At 39.4% G+C, this 16,525-nt stretch overlaps 1 protein-coding gene across 3 annotated transcripts in view; it reads left to right on the forward strand.

Annotated features, from left to right (window-relative positions):
- LOC127448435 (inactive dipeptidyl peptidase 10-like) overlaps positions 1-15,087 on the forward strand; it is a 102,420-nt gene extending 87,333 nt beyond the window's left edge. For all 3 annotated transcript variants that reach the window (XM_051710942.1, XM_051710943.1, XM_051710944.1), the window contains 17 exons: positions 640-737; positions 813-936; positions 1,022-1,060; positions 1,202-1,309; positions 1,496-1,587; positions 3,043-3,090; positions 3,261-3,382; positions 3,996-4,040; positions 4,135-4,233; positions 4,374-4,443; positions 4,942-5,136; positions 5,278-5,332; positions 5,413-5,512; positions 5,719-5,777; positions 13,608-13,680; positions 13,828-13,901; positions 14,084-15,087. In XM_051710942.1, the coding sequence (XP_051566902.1) occupies positions 640-737; positions 813-936; positions 1,022-1,060; positions 1,202-1,309; positions 1,496-1,587; positions 3,043-3,090; positions 3,261-3,382; positions 3,996-4,040; positions 4,135-4,233; positions 4,374-4,443; positions 4,942-5,136; positions 5,278-5,332; positions 5,413-5,512; positions 5,719-5,777; positions 13,608-13,680; positions 13,828-13,901; positions 14,084-14,221 (1,539 nt within the window). In that variant the 3' untranslated portion in view covers positions 14,222-15,087. The remainder of the gene's footprint in view (positions 1-639; positions 738-812; positions 937-1,021; positions 1,061-1,201; positions 1,310-1,495; positions 1,588-3,042; positions 3,091-3,260; positions 3,383-3,995; positions 4,041-4,134; positions 4,234-4,373; positions 4,444-4,941; positions 5,137-5,277; positions 5,333-5,412; positions 5,513-5,718; positions 5,778-13,607; positions 13,681-13,827; positions 13,902-14,083) is intronic.
- Positions 15,088-16,525: the final 1,438 nt, after the last annotated feature.

Genomic DNA, 16,525 nt, shown 5'->3' on the forward strand with positions numbered 1-16,525 from the left:
ATGGTACTTAACAAGTTAACTTACATTTAAAAGTTCATAAAAATAATGTTATTACATCACCTGTCATCTCTGGCAATTTTGTTGAGCAATGTATGTTTAAATATGTCCACAAAAATAGTAGAAAAAGGTGTAAACAAACACTGTCACACTCCATGCTTCTTTGTGGACACTGGGCAGGTGAGGTAGTCACATAACTCGTTACGTCACCGCTCGGTTCTCAAACAGATCTCAAGTCAGTGGAAAAGCATGGCCTGTTTGTGATAGGCTCCAGATTGCCCCGGCCGTGAACCAGCCGAGGACAAGCTCGACTCGTGAACCATCGTTATTTCGGTGGAAAAGGGCTATGTGTGAACTGACTTTATACATGCAGTAAAAATCACCACAACACCAGTTCATTCAAAGTCATTGAGCAAAAATTACAACTATTTGCCAATGGGGAAAACGGCATTTTGTTCTGAGAAAAGATCCAGCAGCATTTGAGACTCACAAATGAAACTGACTGAAGTGTGACTTCAGTGTCTAAAAACTTCTTGGGGTCATTTATTTTGTCATCTGCTTTAGGCAGATAGATTTAATTAAATTGTGTAATGTTTCATATGCGAAATGTATGAACAGATTTATTTGTGTGTTGTGTTTCAGGCAGGGCAGCCCAATCCAATGGTGAAACTGTATGTAGTGAATTTGTATGGACCGACACACACTCTAGAACTCACACCACCTGACGAACTCAAACTCAGGTATTGTGTGTGTATGTGTGTGTGAAATCTGTCATGGAGACTGCGATGAGTAAGTTCCTCTCAATGTCTCTGTAGGGAGCACTATGTAGTGATGGTGAAGTGGATCAGTAAGACTAAAACAGCAGTGCGCTGGTTAAACAGACTTCAAAACACCTCTGTTCTCACTGTGTGTGACTCCACCACTGGAGCCTGTGTCAAGGTACACACACACACACACTTATATATAAATACATGATGATAGTGGTGGTGATGATGATGATGGGGATGATGCTGTTTTTTTTCAGAGGCATGAGGAAACGTCCGAGGTTTGGCTGTCCAGACAGGTGAGTCTCCACTAGATTTATTCTACACTTTCTTGTTTTACTGTAGCGGGACTCTGATTCAGACACTTTGAGTTTAATGAGACATCAGTCTGTTGTTAGGAGGGTTTTCACTGTATTAACAGAGCTCGTTCTCTGCTCCAGAACCAGGAACCGTTCTTCTCACGAGACAGCAGCCGATTCTTCCTGACAGTTCCAGTGAAGCAGGGTGGACGAGGAGACTTTCACCATGTGGCCATGTTCACCTCTCAGGTACAAATAAGCCATGACTGACTGTTCAGTTCAAATTATTTTAGGTTGATCAATACAAATATATCTGAATCTATAGATTTCTAACATCAGTTTGGACTAGAAAAATGAGAGCATGATTAGATTTTATACTATATAGAGTTTAATGTCAAAGCATGCGTTGTGTTTTTGTGTCGTGTGCTTGTTCAGGTGCGTACGGATCAGAATGAGGTGCGTCATCTAACATCAGGTAACTGGGAAGTTACAGAGATTCTGGCGTACGATGAGAACGCCCAGAGCATGTGAGTCGAACCAAATCAGGACCATTTTCCAATACGTCACAAATTCAGTTCAAATTGATTTGAATTGCATAATTCCAAAGATATTTGTTCTTCAGATCACGAGACTGATGAATTTAGGTTCTGTTTACAATCTTAGTGGCTCTCATATCTGTTAAATATCTGTATACGATTATCTGCATCCCATTTACACCTCTATTAGCCAGGATAGAAATTTGTACAATTTTTTTAATTTGTTCTCAGTGTAAATGAGGTCTTCCATGTGAAATAATAAAACAACTGTTTTGCATAATCATAGTGTGTTAAAAACTTGACACAGCAGGTGGAGAGTATACAGCGTCCTAACATTTGAAACCATTGCTTCAATAAACATACGCATACCATCGCATAGCGCCTGTCGGTGGTGCCCAGCTGTTCAAAAATTCTTCCACGCCACTCGCACAGTTTTCTATTAAATTACATTAAATCCGACCCAAATCATCAATGGACATACTGTGTATTATTAACATTAGCTAATGTTGGAAGACACGTGTGCAGGCAACTTTTCAGAAACAAGTTACTTTGTGGTTTGACAGCTTGAACAAAGCCTAGGCTGCATATAGAGAAATTGAATAATACATTTTCTCCTTTCTAATCTTTAGTGTTGGTGAGCAGAACTAAAAGTCTCAGTGCTACTAACTACATTGATCAGTAGCGTGACAGCAGTTCAGCTATTTTCACAATAGTGTAATTTTTCCAGTAACAAGCTACATTTTCCAGCGAGTAGCGCTGTAGCATCACAAAACACTTCATTTCTCCCATTGTATTGTTAACGCAGCGATTGATTCGAGGGAGTAATCAAACACATTCACCTGAACTGTCCTCACTCTCTCGTGTAGCGCTGGAAAGTCCAAATCAATTAAGTGAATTGTTTTTTCAGACGCATCATGTCAAATGAACTATTTCACATAAATAATTCATTGATTCACTTGAGCCCCACGGAGACTTTGCCTTCTTTTTTGAAGCTACGTATTTACTTTATTGCTGTTCATACAGTATATGCTGTTTATATTTTGATTCAGTTCTATAAAATAGAGTTCTTTCTAGGGTGTTTGTTAGTGTACATTAGGGTTGCTTGGTATACCGGTACTAACAAAATATTGCAATACCAAAAATTTTAAAATCATTTTGTTGCTGTATTTGGTACCATACTACAGTGTGGTGCTATAACCAAAATTTTACAGGATGTGACATTTTTAAGATGAAATCAATTAATCAAATTCAAATCTTGATATGGCCAAGTGTGATCATTAAACAACAGAAGAATATAATTGAATTAAATAATATTGAGTCTGCACGCTTTTTAAATTTATTTTTATTAATGCAACAACCTGCAAATTCATTGATGTTGCTTCCTTAAGTCTTGGTGTGTAACTCGGGGTTAGGTTAGACTAACCGCATTTTGATGTTTTAATTCAGATATTTCCTGAGTACTGAAGGTTCGCCCAGACAAAGACATCTCTACAGGTGAGATTGAAATAACAAACAACTGAAGTTAATGTCTGTTGAGTTATGTCTTGTTTATCACACAATTAACAACAATTTATTAACAGATTTAAGCCACTGAACTATGTCTTTGTAGAGAAGAAATTGTTTAAAAATAAATCAGTCCTCTGATTGGTTACTTTTGTGTGCAGCGTTTCAACAGTGGGGTTGTTTCCACGGCGATGTCTGACCTGTGAGCTCAATAAAGCTCACTGCACATTCTTCAGTGCCGTTTTCAGCCCCTCAAATCAACATGTCATACTGCACTGCAAAGGTATGAAGACACATGAATGAACAGTCCAGAAGTCTTGAGGAGTGCATTGCAAAAATTATTTTTCTTATTTAGTATTTGTTTTGGTTTTCCAGTAAAAATATCTAAACATTCTTAAAATAAGATACATTTACTTGAGAAGCAAAATGACAAGATATTTTGTCTTGTTTTCAGATAAATCTAACACAATTGGGTGGGGTTTATGCTTAAAACAAGAAACAACTATTTGCCAATGGGGAAAACAAGTTTATATTTCTTACCCCATTGGCAGATTACCCCCCCCCCCCTTGTTTTAAGCATAAAATGTCATACAATTTTGTCTGATTTCTCTGAAAACAAAACAAAATATCTTTATTTTGCTTGTCAAGTAAATATACATCTTGTTAAGAACTTGTTTAAGAATATTTAAATATTTTTACTGGAAAACAAGACGGAAATACAAATTAAGAAAATGATTTATTTTATATATTGTTTTTTGTGTGTGTGTGTGTGTGTGTGGATGCAATCATTCTCATACTGCTTCAACAAATCCATCCAAACTACACTGATCATTAGCACATCATTAGAGACTCATATAGACTCTTGAATCTCAGAGATTGTTTTGGATTCTCTGCAGGTCCTGGAGCCCCAACAGTGATCATGCACACATTAAATACGGCCAGTGAGTATTCATCATTTCATTTGTCCATCAAAACATCTGTCAGCCATATTCTATTTCAGTTAATCATCACTTAATCAACATTATCTCTTGTCAGATTATTATATCCTGGAGAATAACTCTCTGCTCAAAGCTGCTCTCAGATACAAGAGAATCCAGCTGACAGAGTTTAGAAGCATCCAGACGGATCACTTTGGTAAAGTACCTGACAAACTCCACAGAACAACTTCAATGTCATGTAATAAACTGAAATGTGTTTAATATCTTGCCCTTTAATAGATGAAACACATTTGTAGCATCTTGTGAATGTTATTGATGTGAAAACTGTCTCTGCAGAGCTTCCGCTGAAGATCAATTATCCACCTGATTTCTCTGAGTCCCGCCAGTACGCCCTACTGTTGATGATGTAAGTGTGTGTGTGTGTGTGTGTGTGTGTGTGTGTATCTGTCACTAAGGCAGTTTCATGTTATAAACACTTTAAAGAGCTGTCAGTTTTGAGCTCAGTGTGCAGGCCTGACAGAATTTTACTGGATTGTATGTTCAAAACACTGCAAAATTGCTTGTTTTTGCTTGTTTGTAAAAGTCAATTCAGTTTCATTTGGAATGAATATGGCAGGAATTAAAATCATTCAGAGATGGCATTTTCTTTAATTGGTACATTTTAATCACAAATATGATTTATTTATATATAAACAATGTGTGACGATCACATGCAGCATGACCATTGATGTGTCGTCTGGTGTCTGTGTGCAATACTCAATTAATACATTTAATTAATAAATTAATTTAAAGTGTTTACTAAATAAATGCACGACTTGCCTTACAACGGGACTTTCTGTAAAGCTGCTTTGAAACGGATTGTGAAAAGTGCTATTCAACTTCAAATGACTTGACTTGACAATAGTGACAGCGCCCCCGGTGGCCAGCAGGTGAACGAGCGGTACTCAGTGGACTGGGACTCTGTGTTGGTCAGCTCTGATAATGTCATTACGGCTCATCTGGACGGAAGAGGAAGTGGATTCCAGGGCCAGAAGATTCTACAGGAAGTGCACAAGCGTCTGGGAGCGTTCGAGGTCCAGGATCAGCTCGCTGCTGTCGAGTAAGATGTTTTTCTGCAGTTTATGCAAGAATGAAAACTCTGTCATCATTTATTCATCCTCATGATGACTTTCTTTCTTCTTTGGAACATAAATGGAGAAGTTTGTCCACACAGCTGTTTTTGTGTCCTGCTCTTGTTCAGGTACCTGCTGAAACTGCCTTACATCGACCGCAACAGGATCGGTGTGTTTGGTCAGGTAAGACACGGTTGAATTATTAAACACAGAAGACAAACTGTGTGAAGAATCATCAGAGGTGTTTGTGTGTGTTTCTGTAGGCTTATGGAGGTTATGTGGCACTTCAGCTCATTAAATCTTCTGAGAATGTGTTTAATTGTGCCGCAGCTCTGTCACCTGTGACGGACTGGAGTTTATATGGTGAGTGCCGTGATGTTCAACACACAGATGGTTATGATGAAAACACACACCTTCATTCTGTATGTTCAGTAGAGGCACACATTTATGTTTCTGCAGAACTGCATTGTAGTTTTAGTTCAGACATCTTCTGTATTTACTCTCGATGTTTGTGTCTAACTCATCAATCTCTCTCTCTCTCTCTCTCTCTCTCTCTCTGTGTCGTTCAGCCTCAGCTTTCTCTGAGCGTTATCTGGGGTTTCCTCTTCAGGACGACAGCAGATATCAGGTGAGAGCTGGTTATTTGTTAGTGAATTTACTGTGTTTGAGCAGTGTTAATCTCGTCACAACATTACTGACGAAAATGTGTGTTGACAAGCCTAAATTTTATTTTGTTAACGATAACAAGAATGAGACAAAAAAGATGCATCATGACAATAACTAAATGGTTTTAATTCAAACATACTGTTGACAAAAATTTGATAAGAAAAAAAAATAAAAACTGCAAGATATAAAGAGTGCACAAACAGAAGAAGAAACATCTAGAAAGTACTGATTCATCTAATCCAGGGATGGGCGACTTTGAAGGTGGCGAGGGCCAAAATTTTTCTCCTTTCTACCAAGGGGCCGGATTACAAATATGCACTCACAATGTTCACCCCCTTAATCAGTTTCCTTATTGTGGGTAATCTATGCACAACTAATGCAATATGCGTTTAAATATTTTGTTAACTACAGTATATTAAAGTAAGTTTTTTATTTAATAATATTTATAAAAACAATAATTTTTGTATAACTTGCATATTTACTAAAACATGCAGTTTAAATGTACCAATTCATGTTCAATTGACAAGTAATAGATTTCAAACTTAAATTTTCAAGAAAATTAATCTCATTTGCATTGTCTGTACATTTGCAACACACAAATGAAAACAGACAAGGATTGAATTTTCAACATTTTTCACCCCACCTCATAAAATAGCTTATGGGTATTAGTTAAAATCTAAATATTATTGCCAAAATCCAAAAATGATCATCAATAACAATACTGAATACTGGATACAAGAACATAGCATTTCAGTGCATTAATACAAAACATTTCAATACCATACCAGCTCCGTAACATGCACAAAGTGAACAGTCCCATGCGTCAGAGAACATTCTCACTATTCGCAAGACTTTTCAACAATCAGACAGGCATCTCAATAGGAAATAGTGAAACTTGAAAGTTTCTCCCTCTGACAACGACTTTTTCGTTTTACACAAGCACGAGCAAAACAGAATAAAATGTCTTTGATGATCCTTGTGCTGTCACGGATTTTGTAAAAAGTTTTGATGCCAATATATTTTACCCTTGCATCTGTGAGGAGAGCAGCTCTGGTAGCACTGGTGTACATATCTCTCATACAGTACGTCTCTTTGATCAGTTACATATGTTATATGTGATATGTGTTATAATGGCGAATCAAATTGAAATCTTTAATGACAGATTTTGTATCCAGGCAAACAAAAGACATGGGTTCCCCCTGCATATATTACCATATAATATGGTCTATCAACCACTGCCATGGAGACAAAATTCACTGAGTTGGTTTCAAGAGTGTCGGATGTTGAGAATCGGATTGATTATCTGGAGTCATCAGAGAGGGAATTAGCTGCTTATCAGCTAGCCACCAAGGTGGTCTTGGAACGCATTTGGGAAAAGATGGAAGACTTTGAGAATCGTAACCGGCGAACAACGTCCGAATTGTTGGAATCTGAGGGTCAGAATATGGTGGAATTTCTGGATGAGCTCTTCCCGAGTCTGCACGACATAACAGGCCATAAGCTGGAAATCGAGTGAGCTCACAGAGTCCCAGTTCAGAGATCCTCTAAGGGAGACAGGCCCCGATCAATTCTGGCCAAATTTCTGATATCATCACAGCTGCACAGTGATGTTGTGTTCAACAGCAGGGTTGGCTGGAAAGACAAGGGGTTCAGTCTTGGCTGGGTTGAGTTGCAGGTGGTGTTCCTTCATCCAGGCTGAGATGTCTGCCAGGCAGGCTGAAATACAATCAGTCACTGTGGTGTCGTTGGGCTGGAAAGACAAGTAGAGTTGTGTGTCATCAGCGTAGCAGTGGTAAGAGAAACCATGTGCCTGAATGATGGTCCCAGTGATGTTGTGTATATAGAGAAGAGAAGTGGCCCAAGCACTGATCCCTGAGGTACCCCAGTAAGTAGCTGATGTGGCTTGGATACCTCACCTCTCCAGGCTACATTGAAGGACCTACCTGAGAGATAGGAATTAAACCAGTCAAGCAGTTCCTGTGATGCCCAGTGAGGAGAGGGTAGAGAGTAAGATTTGATGGTTGACTGTGTCAAAGGCTGCAGAAAGGTCCAGCAGAATCAGGATGGATGATCTCGATTCAGTTTTTGCCTGTCTCAGCGACTCAGTGACAGACAGCAGGGCAGTCTCGGTGGAGTGTCCACTTTTGAAGCCTGACTGATTGTCATCCAGCAGCTTGTTCTGTGATAGATAGGCAGAGATTTTATTGAAAACTGCCCTTTCAAGTGTTTTTGCCATGAATGGGATGCGAGAGACTGGTCTGTAGTGTTCTATTTTTGTGGGGTTAAGTGTGGGTTTCATCAGCAGCAGGGTTACTCGAGCCTGCTTAAATGTAGGGGGAAAAGTGCCTGTAAGTAGAGATATGTTAATTATGTGTGTGAGTGCAGGTAGGATGGATGGAGAGATGGCCTGGAGAAGGTGAGAAGGAATGGGGTCAAGGGAACAGGTGGTGGGGTGGTTGGAGAGGAGGAGATTAGAGACCTCAGTGTCAGTCAGAGGAGAGAACATAGCGACAGAAGAGTTGCATACAGGGGACAGGTGTTGGACAGGGTGTGGTGCTGAGAATGTATTGCTGATGGTTGTAACCATATTAGTAAAAAATGTGGCGAAGACATCTTCTGTCAGTGATGTGTCAGGTGGTGGAAGGGGAGGGCAGAGAAGTGTGTTGAATGTTCTAAACAAGCTGCGAGTGTCTATGGTGCTGTTGATCTTGTTCTGGTAATAGGAGGTTTTTGCAGATTTAACGTTATCTGAAAAAGTTGCAAGCAGAGACTGATATTTACCTAGATCTGCTGGATCTTTAGATTTCCGCCATCTCCTCTCAGCTGCCCTGAGGTCAGTCCAATGTTCAGGAAGGACATCAGACAGCCAGGGGCTGGGTGGTGTAGTACGTGCTGGCCTAGAGGAGATAGGACAGATGTTGTCTAGACAGGTTGTTAAAGTAGAGCTTAGTGTGTCTGTGGCAGTGTTTACATCAAGCGTGGAAAATACATTTAGTGTGGGAAGAGAGGTAAAGACAGCAGTGGAAAAGAGAACGGAGGTTACGGCGAAAGGAAACCAAAGGTGGAGTCTGTTTTAATGTAGATGGGAGAGTCATGTTGAATTGAACAAAGTAGTGATCAGAGACATGTAGAGGAGTAACAAGAATATTTGAGTTGGTACAGTTACATGTAAAAATGAGGTCCAGCTGGTTGCCGATCTATGAGTTGCTGTGGCGTGTAGTCTTTCCAAGTCAAATGAGGCCAGAAGAGTATTCAGTTCAGTGTCCTGGGGCTTGTCTTGGTGTATGTTGAAATCACCAAGAACCACAAGTGGATACCATCCTCCAGCAAGGAGGACAGCAGGATATCCAACTCCTCAAGAAAGTTTGTCAGCTGACCTGTAGGGCGATAGATGACAACAACATGTATTTTTGTGGATTGCATTGTAGTAATAGCATGGAATTCAAAACTAGTATTGTTACATAGTGAAGAGTGTGGTGAAAAAGTCCAATTGTTATGAATGAGCAAATCTGTTCCCTCACCCCTACCAGTGTGTTGAAGGGTGTGAGAGAAGGAGAAGTTGTTGGAGAGAGCAGCAGGTGTTGCTGTATCCTCTGGACGTATCCATGTTTCTGTCAGTGCCAGGATGCTTAGGGTGGACTGTGTGGCAAAGGCTGGAATGAAGTCAGCTTTGTTCACAGCTGACTGGCAGTTCCAGAGTCCCACTGAGAAAGAGAACGGAGCAGGTGCTGAAGTGAAAAGTGGCCGCAGGTTGTGTGGGTTGCGTTTGGTCTTGCATCGATATCGTGTAAACGGTCTGTAACAGATAACAGGGATGTGCTTGATGGCATGTGTTATTCATGAAGAAGACATGTTAATATATAGAAGGAAAATAAGACAAGAGATAAAATTAAAAGATACTTAAGTGCTATGGTGAGTGGCGCCTTGTCAGTGTCCTTGCTTGGTGGACTCGCACAGGTAGACTCGCTGGTCTTTACACAAGTAGGTCTTCACACAATGAGGGCTTTACATGAGGGCTACCACTTCAAGTAAATTCAGCATTCAAGTAAAATATATACACGATGTTAACAAGCCGATCAGTGAAAAAAGCAGGACATACCTTAATACTACTTAGCACAACAAAGCTAGTCACGTGGTCAACTGAAACCAAGGGTCACGCGAGGTGACAAGCGCGTGTACAAACGCGACTTCCGTACACCACAAATAAATTATGCTGCACTTTAGCAATACATAATACTCTAAAACAAGTGAAGCACTGTGTATAGACACCAAAAACAATGACAGTTTTACACACACTGGACAACCAACTCTAAATCTAGCAATCCCTTGGACAAGTCAAAACAATATAGCACACACCAACACACCTTTAAGTGACGCGAGTTCAAGACAGTAAACAAACAGCACAAGTCTAGCAATGAATTCCACTCTTCAACAAAGTAAAACAATAAAATAAACACACTTAAACTGAGCTTGGCGAGGTAATTAAGGCCTTGTCTACAGGCAAGTCTCCGGGGCTTTGCCGCTGATTTTTTTAGATCTTATGCTTCGCTGGCTCCATTTTTGCTGGAAGTTTATACGGAATCATTAAAGAATGGAAAGCTTCTGCCAACCATGACGCAAGCCCGGATCAGTCTGATTCTTAAAAAGGACTTAGATCCAAGCGAGTGTAAGAGTTACCATCCAATTTCCCTTGTCCAGCTAGACGTTAAAATATTGTCAAAAATTCTGGCTAACCGATTAAGTTATAACATCTGTTATACATAGGTGGGGTTTATTCGGGACCACAGCTCTTCTGATAACATTAGGCATTTCATCAATATCATGTAGTCAGTGGCGAATGATCAGACTCCGGTCGCTGCCATCTCGCTTGATGCCGAAAAGGCGTTTGATATGGTGGAATGGGATTATATCTTTAAGATTTTGGAAATGTACGGGTTTGGGAGTACGTTTATTGAATGTATTAAGTTACTTTATAAACACATGGCAGCGGCGGTACAAACAAATGGATTAATTTCAGATTATATTACTCTAGATAGGGGCACCCAGCAGGGTTGCCCTCTTTCCCCATTATTGTTTTGTCTTGCTTTTGTTCAGCCAGGCACCTTCCAGTGACCTAAACAGGGCATTAAGTATTTAGGTATTTTATTATAGCAAATTTGTGTGATTTAGTTAGAGTTAATTTTGACCCTGTAATAAAAAGGTTTTTGAGCGATGTGGGCAGGTGGGCTTCATTACATTTATCGATGATTGGGAAGGTTAATGTTATTAAAATGAATTGTATTCCAAAATTCAACTACCTGCTACATTCTCTCCATATAGATGTCCCCCTGTCTTATTTCAAGCAATTTGATAGCATAGCCAGCCAGCCAATATGAGGCATAAACACAAAGAACGTGTAGATTCATCCACATAACTGTCCCGAAGGTGTGTTCTTCCACAAAACACATAAAAAAAAGGCCGTTCAGTTTCCTCGGGCAGTCAAACAAATGTTCAGTGAGCTGGCTGTTACATGAGTGTAATGCATGCCCTAAGAAATATTCCACAAAACAAACTCCATCCAATAGGAGACATAAACTCAAAGAACATGCAGATTAATCTACAAACTGTCCCGAAGGAGTGTTATTCCACAAACAAACTCCAGCCAATAGGAGGCATAAGCACAAAGAACGTACACATACATCCACAAACTGTCCCGAAGGAGTGTTATTCCACAAAATAAACTCCATCCAATAGGAGACATAAACTCAAAGAACATGCAGATTAATCTACAAACTGTCCCGAAGGAGTGTTATTCCACAAACAAACTCCAGCCAATAGGAGGCATAAGCACAAAGAACGTACACATACATCCACAAACTGTCCCGAAGGAGTGTTATTCCACAAAACAAACTCCAGCCGCTAGGTGGAACCAACACAAAAAGAAACAAAGAAGGCGCCCAGTTTCCTTGGATGGTCAGGTAAATGTTCAGTGAGTCAGGTCCACTCGGCTGCATCGAGAGCATCACACAATAACTTACTCATTCCATTGACTTTATGAAGGACATCACTTACTGTGGGCATGTAAATATTTTGCAGCCATCCTTAGTATCTATTCTCAGTTTGGCCGGGAACATCAGTGCAAAAGCGACCTTCCATTGATGTAATAGTTTCTTGCATTCCTTGAATCGATCACATTTCTCTCTTGACAAAAAAAAAAAAAAAAAGTCTGGGAACAAGAAAATGTTGTGGTTCTTCCAAGAAAGCCTTCCTTTACTCCTCGCCTCTCGTACACGAGATCTTTATCGGATGATCTCAGAAATCTGGCCAGAATGGATCAGGGCCTGTCTCCCTCCGCGGATCTCTGAGCCGGAACTCTGTGAGCTTGCTTGATTTCCAGCTTATGGCCTGTTATGTCAAGCAGACTCAGGAAGAGCTCATCTAGGAATTTCGCCATAAATCGGCCTTCTTCATTCTCAGGAATTCCAAAAATTCGGACGTTGTTTCGCCGGTTACGATTCTCAAGGTCTTTCAGCTTTTCCCAAACACGTTCCAAGTCCGTCTTGGTCACTAGCGGGTTAGCAGCTAATTCCCTCTCCGATGATTCCAGATAATCGATCCGTTTCTCGACGTCCCCCACTCTTGTAACCAACTCAGAAAATTTCGTCTCCATGGCAGTGATCGAAAGATGTATTACAGCAAGATCCTCCAAGTCAGCAACAACCTTCGCCAGCATTGCCGTCATGCCCAACATTTGATGCTGAATCTCTCCAACCGCACCATCCAAATTGAGTCCCCGGTCTGCGGCCCTGTCAGTGGTATCAGCTTGACACATAAGTGTCTTTTAATGTCTCCAGAGCACGAGGATTTTGAATTCTTTGACATATTGTCTTCATAGAACAGTTATGGAACGGGGTGTATCGAATCTCACCAGTTTATGACATAAAAAGTATTAAAAACTAGAAAAGTGGGCAGAGCTCACTGTTCACACTCCGACCCTTGCATGGCGCCACGCGACTCACATAATCCCTTTTTTAATTAACTAAAATCAATCCTCAGTCCTGTCTGACAGGTGGCCTGTGGGCCACCAGTTGCCCATCCCTGATCTAATTAAATAATCCAGTATGTTGAGCTGCATGAACACCGGCAAAATTAACCGCTTTATATGGTTAAGTACCTCACTTATACACTATCTATGTATACATAACATTAATCACTCTATCCACAACAACATACTGTACAATATTAAAATTTTCATCTGAACAGAAAATTAAGCCAATGAACAGGTGAGCTTGAACTGTGTTAAATGCTATTCAGAATGTGTGACTTGCGTTTTGAATATGCTGTTTCCATAAAAAAACAAGCCACACATAACGCAGTATCCTAAATTGTCCAAAACACAGAAAATTAATAAGTCTGTAAAGCATGAAGTATTCAGAATACAGTAACTTGAAAAGTAACTCATACTTCAGTATATTCATTCTATGCTGTTATTTCAGGAGTTTAGGGTTTTTCACAAGGACAGTTGTATATTTAAACTAATAAATTTTTATACATTTTTCTGAATGTTTGAATATTGGGTTAAAGTTTGGTCTGTTACAGTCTGACAATTTTTTTTTTTTTTTCAATTTGGCACATTATCATCAACAAAAAATTTATTTTCGTTGACTAAAATTATATGCCATTTTAGTCTGAGTAAAACTTGCTAAAATGAATAAATATGACATGATGAAATATTGACTAAATTTGGAGGATATTTTCAAGACTAAAAAAACTGTCAAAATGAACCCGTTTTTGAGATGTGTGTGCTCTCTAGTTTTCTAGCGTGCTGCAGAATCCGCAGGGCTTCAGAGAGCAGACGCTCATGCTGCTGCATGCCACTGCAGATGGTCAGTCACTATGTGTATGCATGTATGTGTGTGTGTGTGTGTGTTAGAGAGAAAAAGGAAGTACACAAAACAAGTGAGTGAGATATGGAGGAAATGTAGATGAATGTGGTTTATTTCTAACATTCGGTGTGTTTGTGTTTCCTGCAGCAAACGTTCATTTTCAGCACACAGCTGAACTCATCAAGAACCTGGTGAAGGTCGGAGCAAACTACACCCTACAGGTTCTCAAACTACAGCTACACGTGAACACTACTTAGGGACAGTAGTTTACACTTGCATTATTGGCATTATTTTCCAATAATGGAAGTGTATATAACCAGAGACCCCCTCACTTATTGATAGTTGAATGTTGTTTCAATTGTTTATCACTTTATTGATAATTTGCTGGTTGATTGTTGTTTAGATTTATCCAGATGAGGGTCACTTCCTGTCTAAGAGCAGCAAGCGGCACCTGGCGGCAACACTGAGCAGCTACTTCAGATCCTGTCTGCAGGAGGAAATGCTTCCCATAAGTGAGGAAGAGGAAGAGGAAGAAGAGTAGAGTGAAGATGACATGCAGCACACAAACACACACCACAATACACACACAATGGGACAAGAAACACACTGGATGTCAAGACAAACAAGTATAATCAGAACCATTATACACACACACACACACGTACTGATACCTTCCACTCTGAGAGAGAGAGAGAGAGAGAGAGAGAGAGTACATGTATATATGCATGTATGTAACAGTTATGATGGATGTGCATTAGAGTGCGTGAGTGTGTGTGTGTTTGGTCAGTGGATTAGTGTTGCTGGAAATGGATTTGATCAGCAAGACAAACGTGAAATATTTCACATATCAAAAATCCCTGAGAACTCCCACTGGACTCTTCTTTGATTGGCTCATGTGTCAGCCAATCACAGCACAGAGTGCTCCAGTCAGCCACTGCATGGTATTTTGCTTTGCTTCACTTTCTGTCTGTCAGTATATGTTGTAGCATTCAGGCGGAGTGCTGCAGTCCTATAGTTACTTCACAGGAAAGGCTTATCGTCTCCATAACAACCATTCGCTGGGAAGAGCTGTATTCCGTCCGTCGAAACCTCACGGTTCTGCTTGAAGTCTGTCAGGTGTCAGAAACACACACGTGCACGATACTGACTGATAAGAAAAGAACATTCTGGGTGCTGTACAGAAGAGTGTGTGTAAACGTATATTTTTACGCTCATCAGATCTCATGTCAGCTTAGAGATGATCACAGGATGAAACCAGTCACTGAATGTTTTTGATTAGTTTATTTGTCTCAGGGGGGCTTTTATAATGCTTATTGTTTAGTTTTGCTGTGGGGTGGGTGGGGGTTGGATTGATAGTTATTGTCCTCTAGTTATGACAATTACCACTATAAATAAACAACTTCTCAAAACCAGACTTTTTTCTCTTCTGTTTGTTATATGAATGCTGCTGTAGGGCTCAGATAGATGGAACTGTAGTAGTGTCATGTTCATTAGGAACATAAAGGTTCATCAGAAACTTTATTCATTACTACACTAACATTTTGTGTACAAATGTGAGGAAATAAGCACAGAATTATTCTGAAAACAATACTGCATACCAAGAGTAATAATTGATCATGACAGAGGCTTTATGGCTGGACAACTTCTAATCCATCAATGAAGGATTCGATAGAAGAGCAATTAATTATTGCTTTCTGCGATTGTTCTGATCACCACAATATAATATATTATGGCTGAGATGAAACAGATGTGAGAAGTGTCATGCACGACCCTCCTCCACCTGTCAGCTGGCCAACCAGAATATTTATTAAAAACAAAACTGGTCCGTGCTGTAAAAAATAAATATATAAAATATTTGGGAAACCTAATCTAAAGAAAAGCAAACTAGGTAAAATTTGTCAAGATCAACGTTAATGTTGGCTTGACATAGACTTGTCTGAAATTTTAAACTAGTTTTGAATGATTGATAGTTACACAGACATTACAGTAAGACAGTCAGCTAGCTAAAGTAGCTACAGATAGTCAGACAACTGTCACAGTCAAATAAAAATTCTGATAGATAGACAGGCACATAGATAGATAGGTAGGTAGGTGTCTTAGATTAATGTATTAATGTCCTTTTTAGCTCTAAATTGTTTTTGTTTTTTCAGCCTGTTATGTTATAATGACTTAACGTAGGCCTATTTTAAAATTTAAAAAAATTAATACTACTTTTGTCAGTGGAGTAGGTAGACCTGTTAATGTATCCAAATATTAAGCGCATATTTAGTCAACTGAAATTGATCACAAATTGAATCAGTTATTTTGTATTCATCTTTCAGTGAGAAATTGTGAAACAGAGAGGGTCAGTTTTCACTGAATAATACATTAGATTTTGGTTTGTTTCTCACCAAACCTCATCGTATGCTTTCAGAACAATCATGAGTCTCATGGAATAATTAATTAGACTTCCGAATTATACTTTTGCATGCTTTTGAAGCTTGAAGAGGTGGCCACCATAAGCTGTCATTGTATGACATCACTGAGCACAATATTTTTTCACAATTTCTCCCTTTATGTTGAGAAAAAGAAAGAAAGTCATATGGTGTTATAACAACACAGGGGTTAATAAACAATTACTTAATTTTCTTTTTTGTGTGAACTATCACTTTGTTTTACAATTCTGTTGAACCTGGATTTTGAATGACCTATGACCTGTTAGACCTAAAATGTAAGGCAGGATTATATATAGCTAATTTATCTGACATAGTAATTCAATAACATAACTTTATTATGTTAATATCCCATGACAGTTTATGTTCCCTTTCTTTGTGTGTACAGGTTTTTCTGTACTTGTGAGGTATAA

Source organism: Myxocyprinus asiaticus, chromosome 11 (genome assembly GCF_019703515.2).
Source record: "Myxocyprinus asiaticus isolate MX2 ecotype Aquarium Trade chromosome 11, UBuf_Myxa_2, whole genome shotgun sequence".
Lineage (NCBI taxonomy): Eukaryota > Metazoa > Chordata > Actinopteri > Cypriniformes > Catostomidae > Myxocyprinus > Myxocyprinus asiaticus.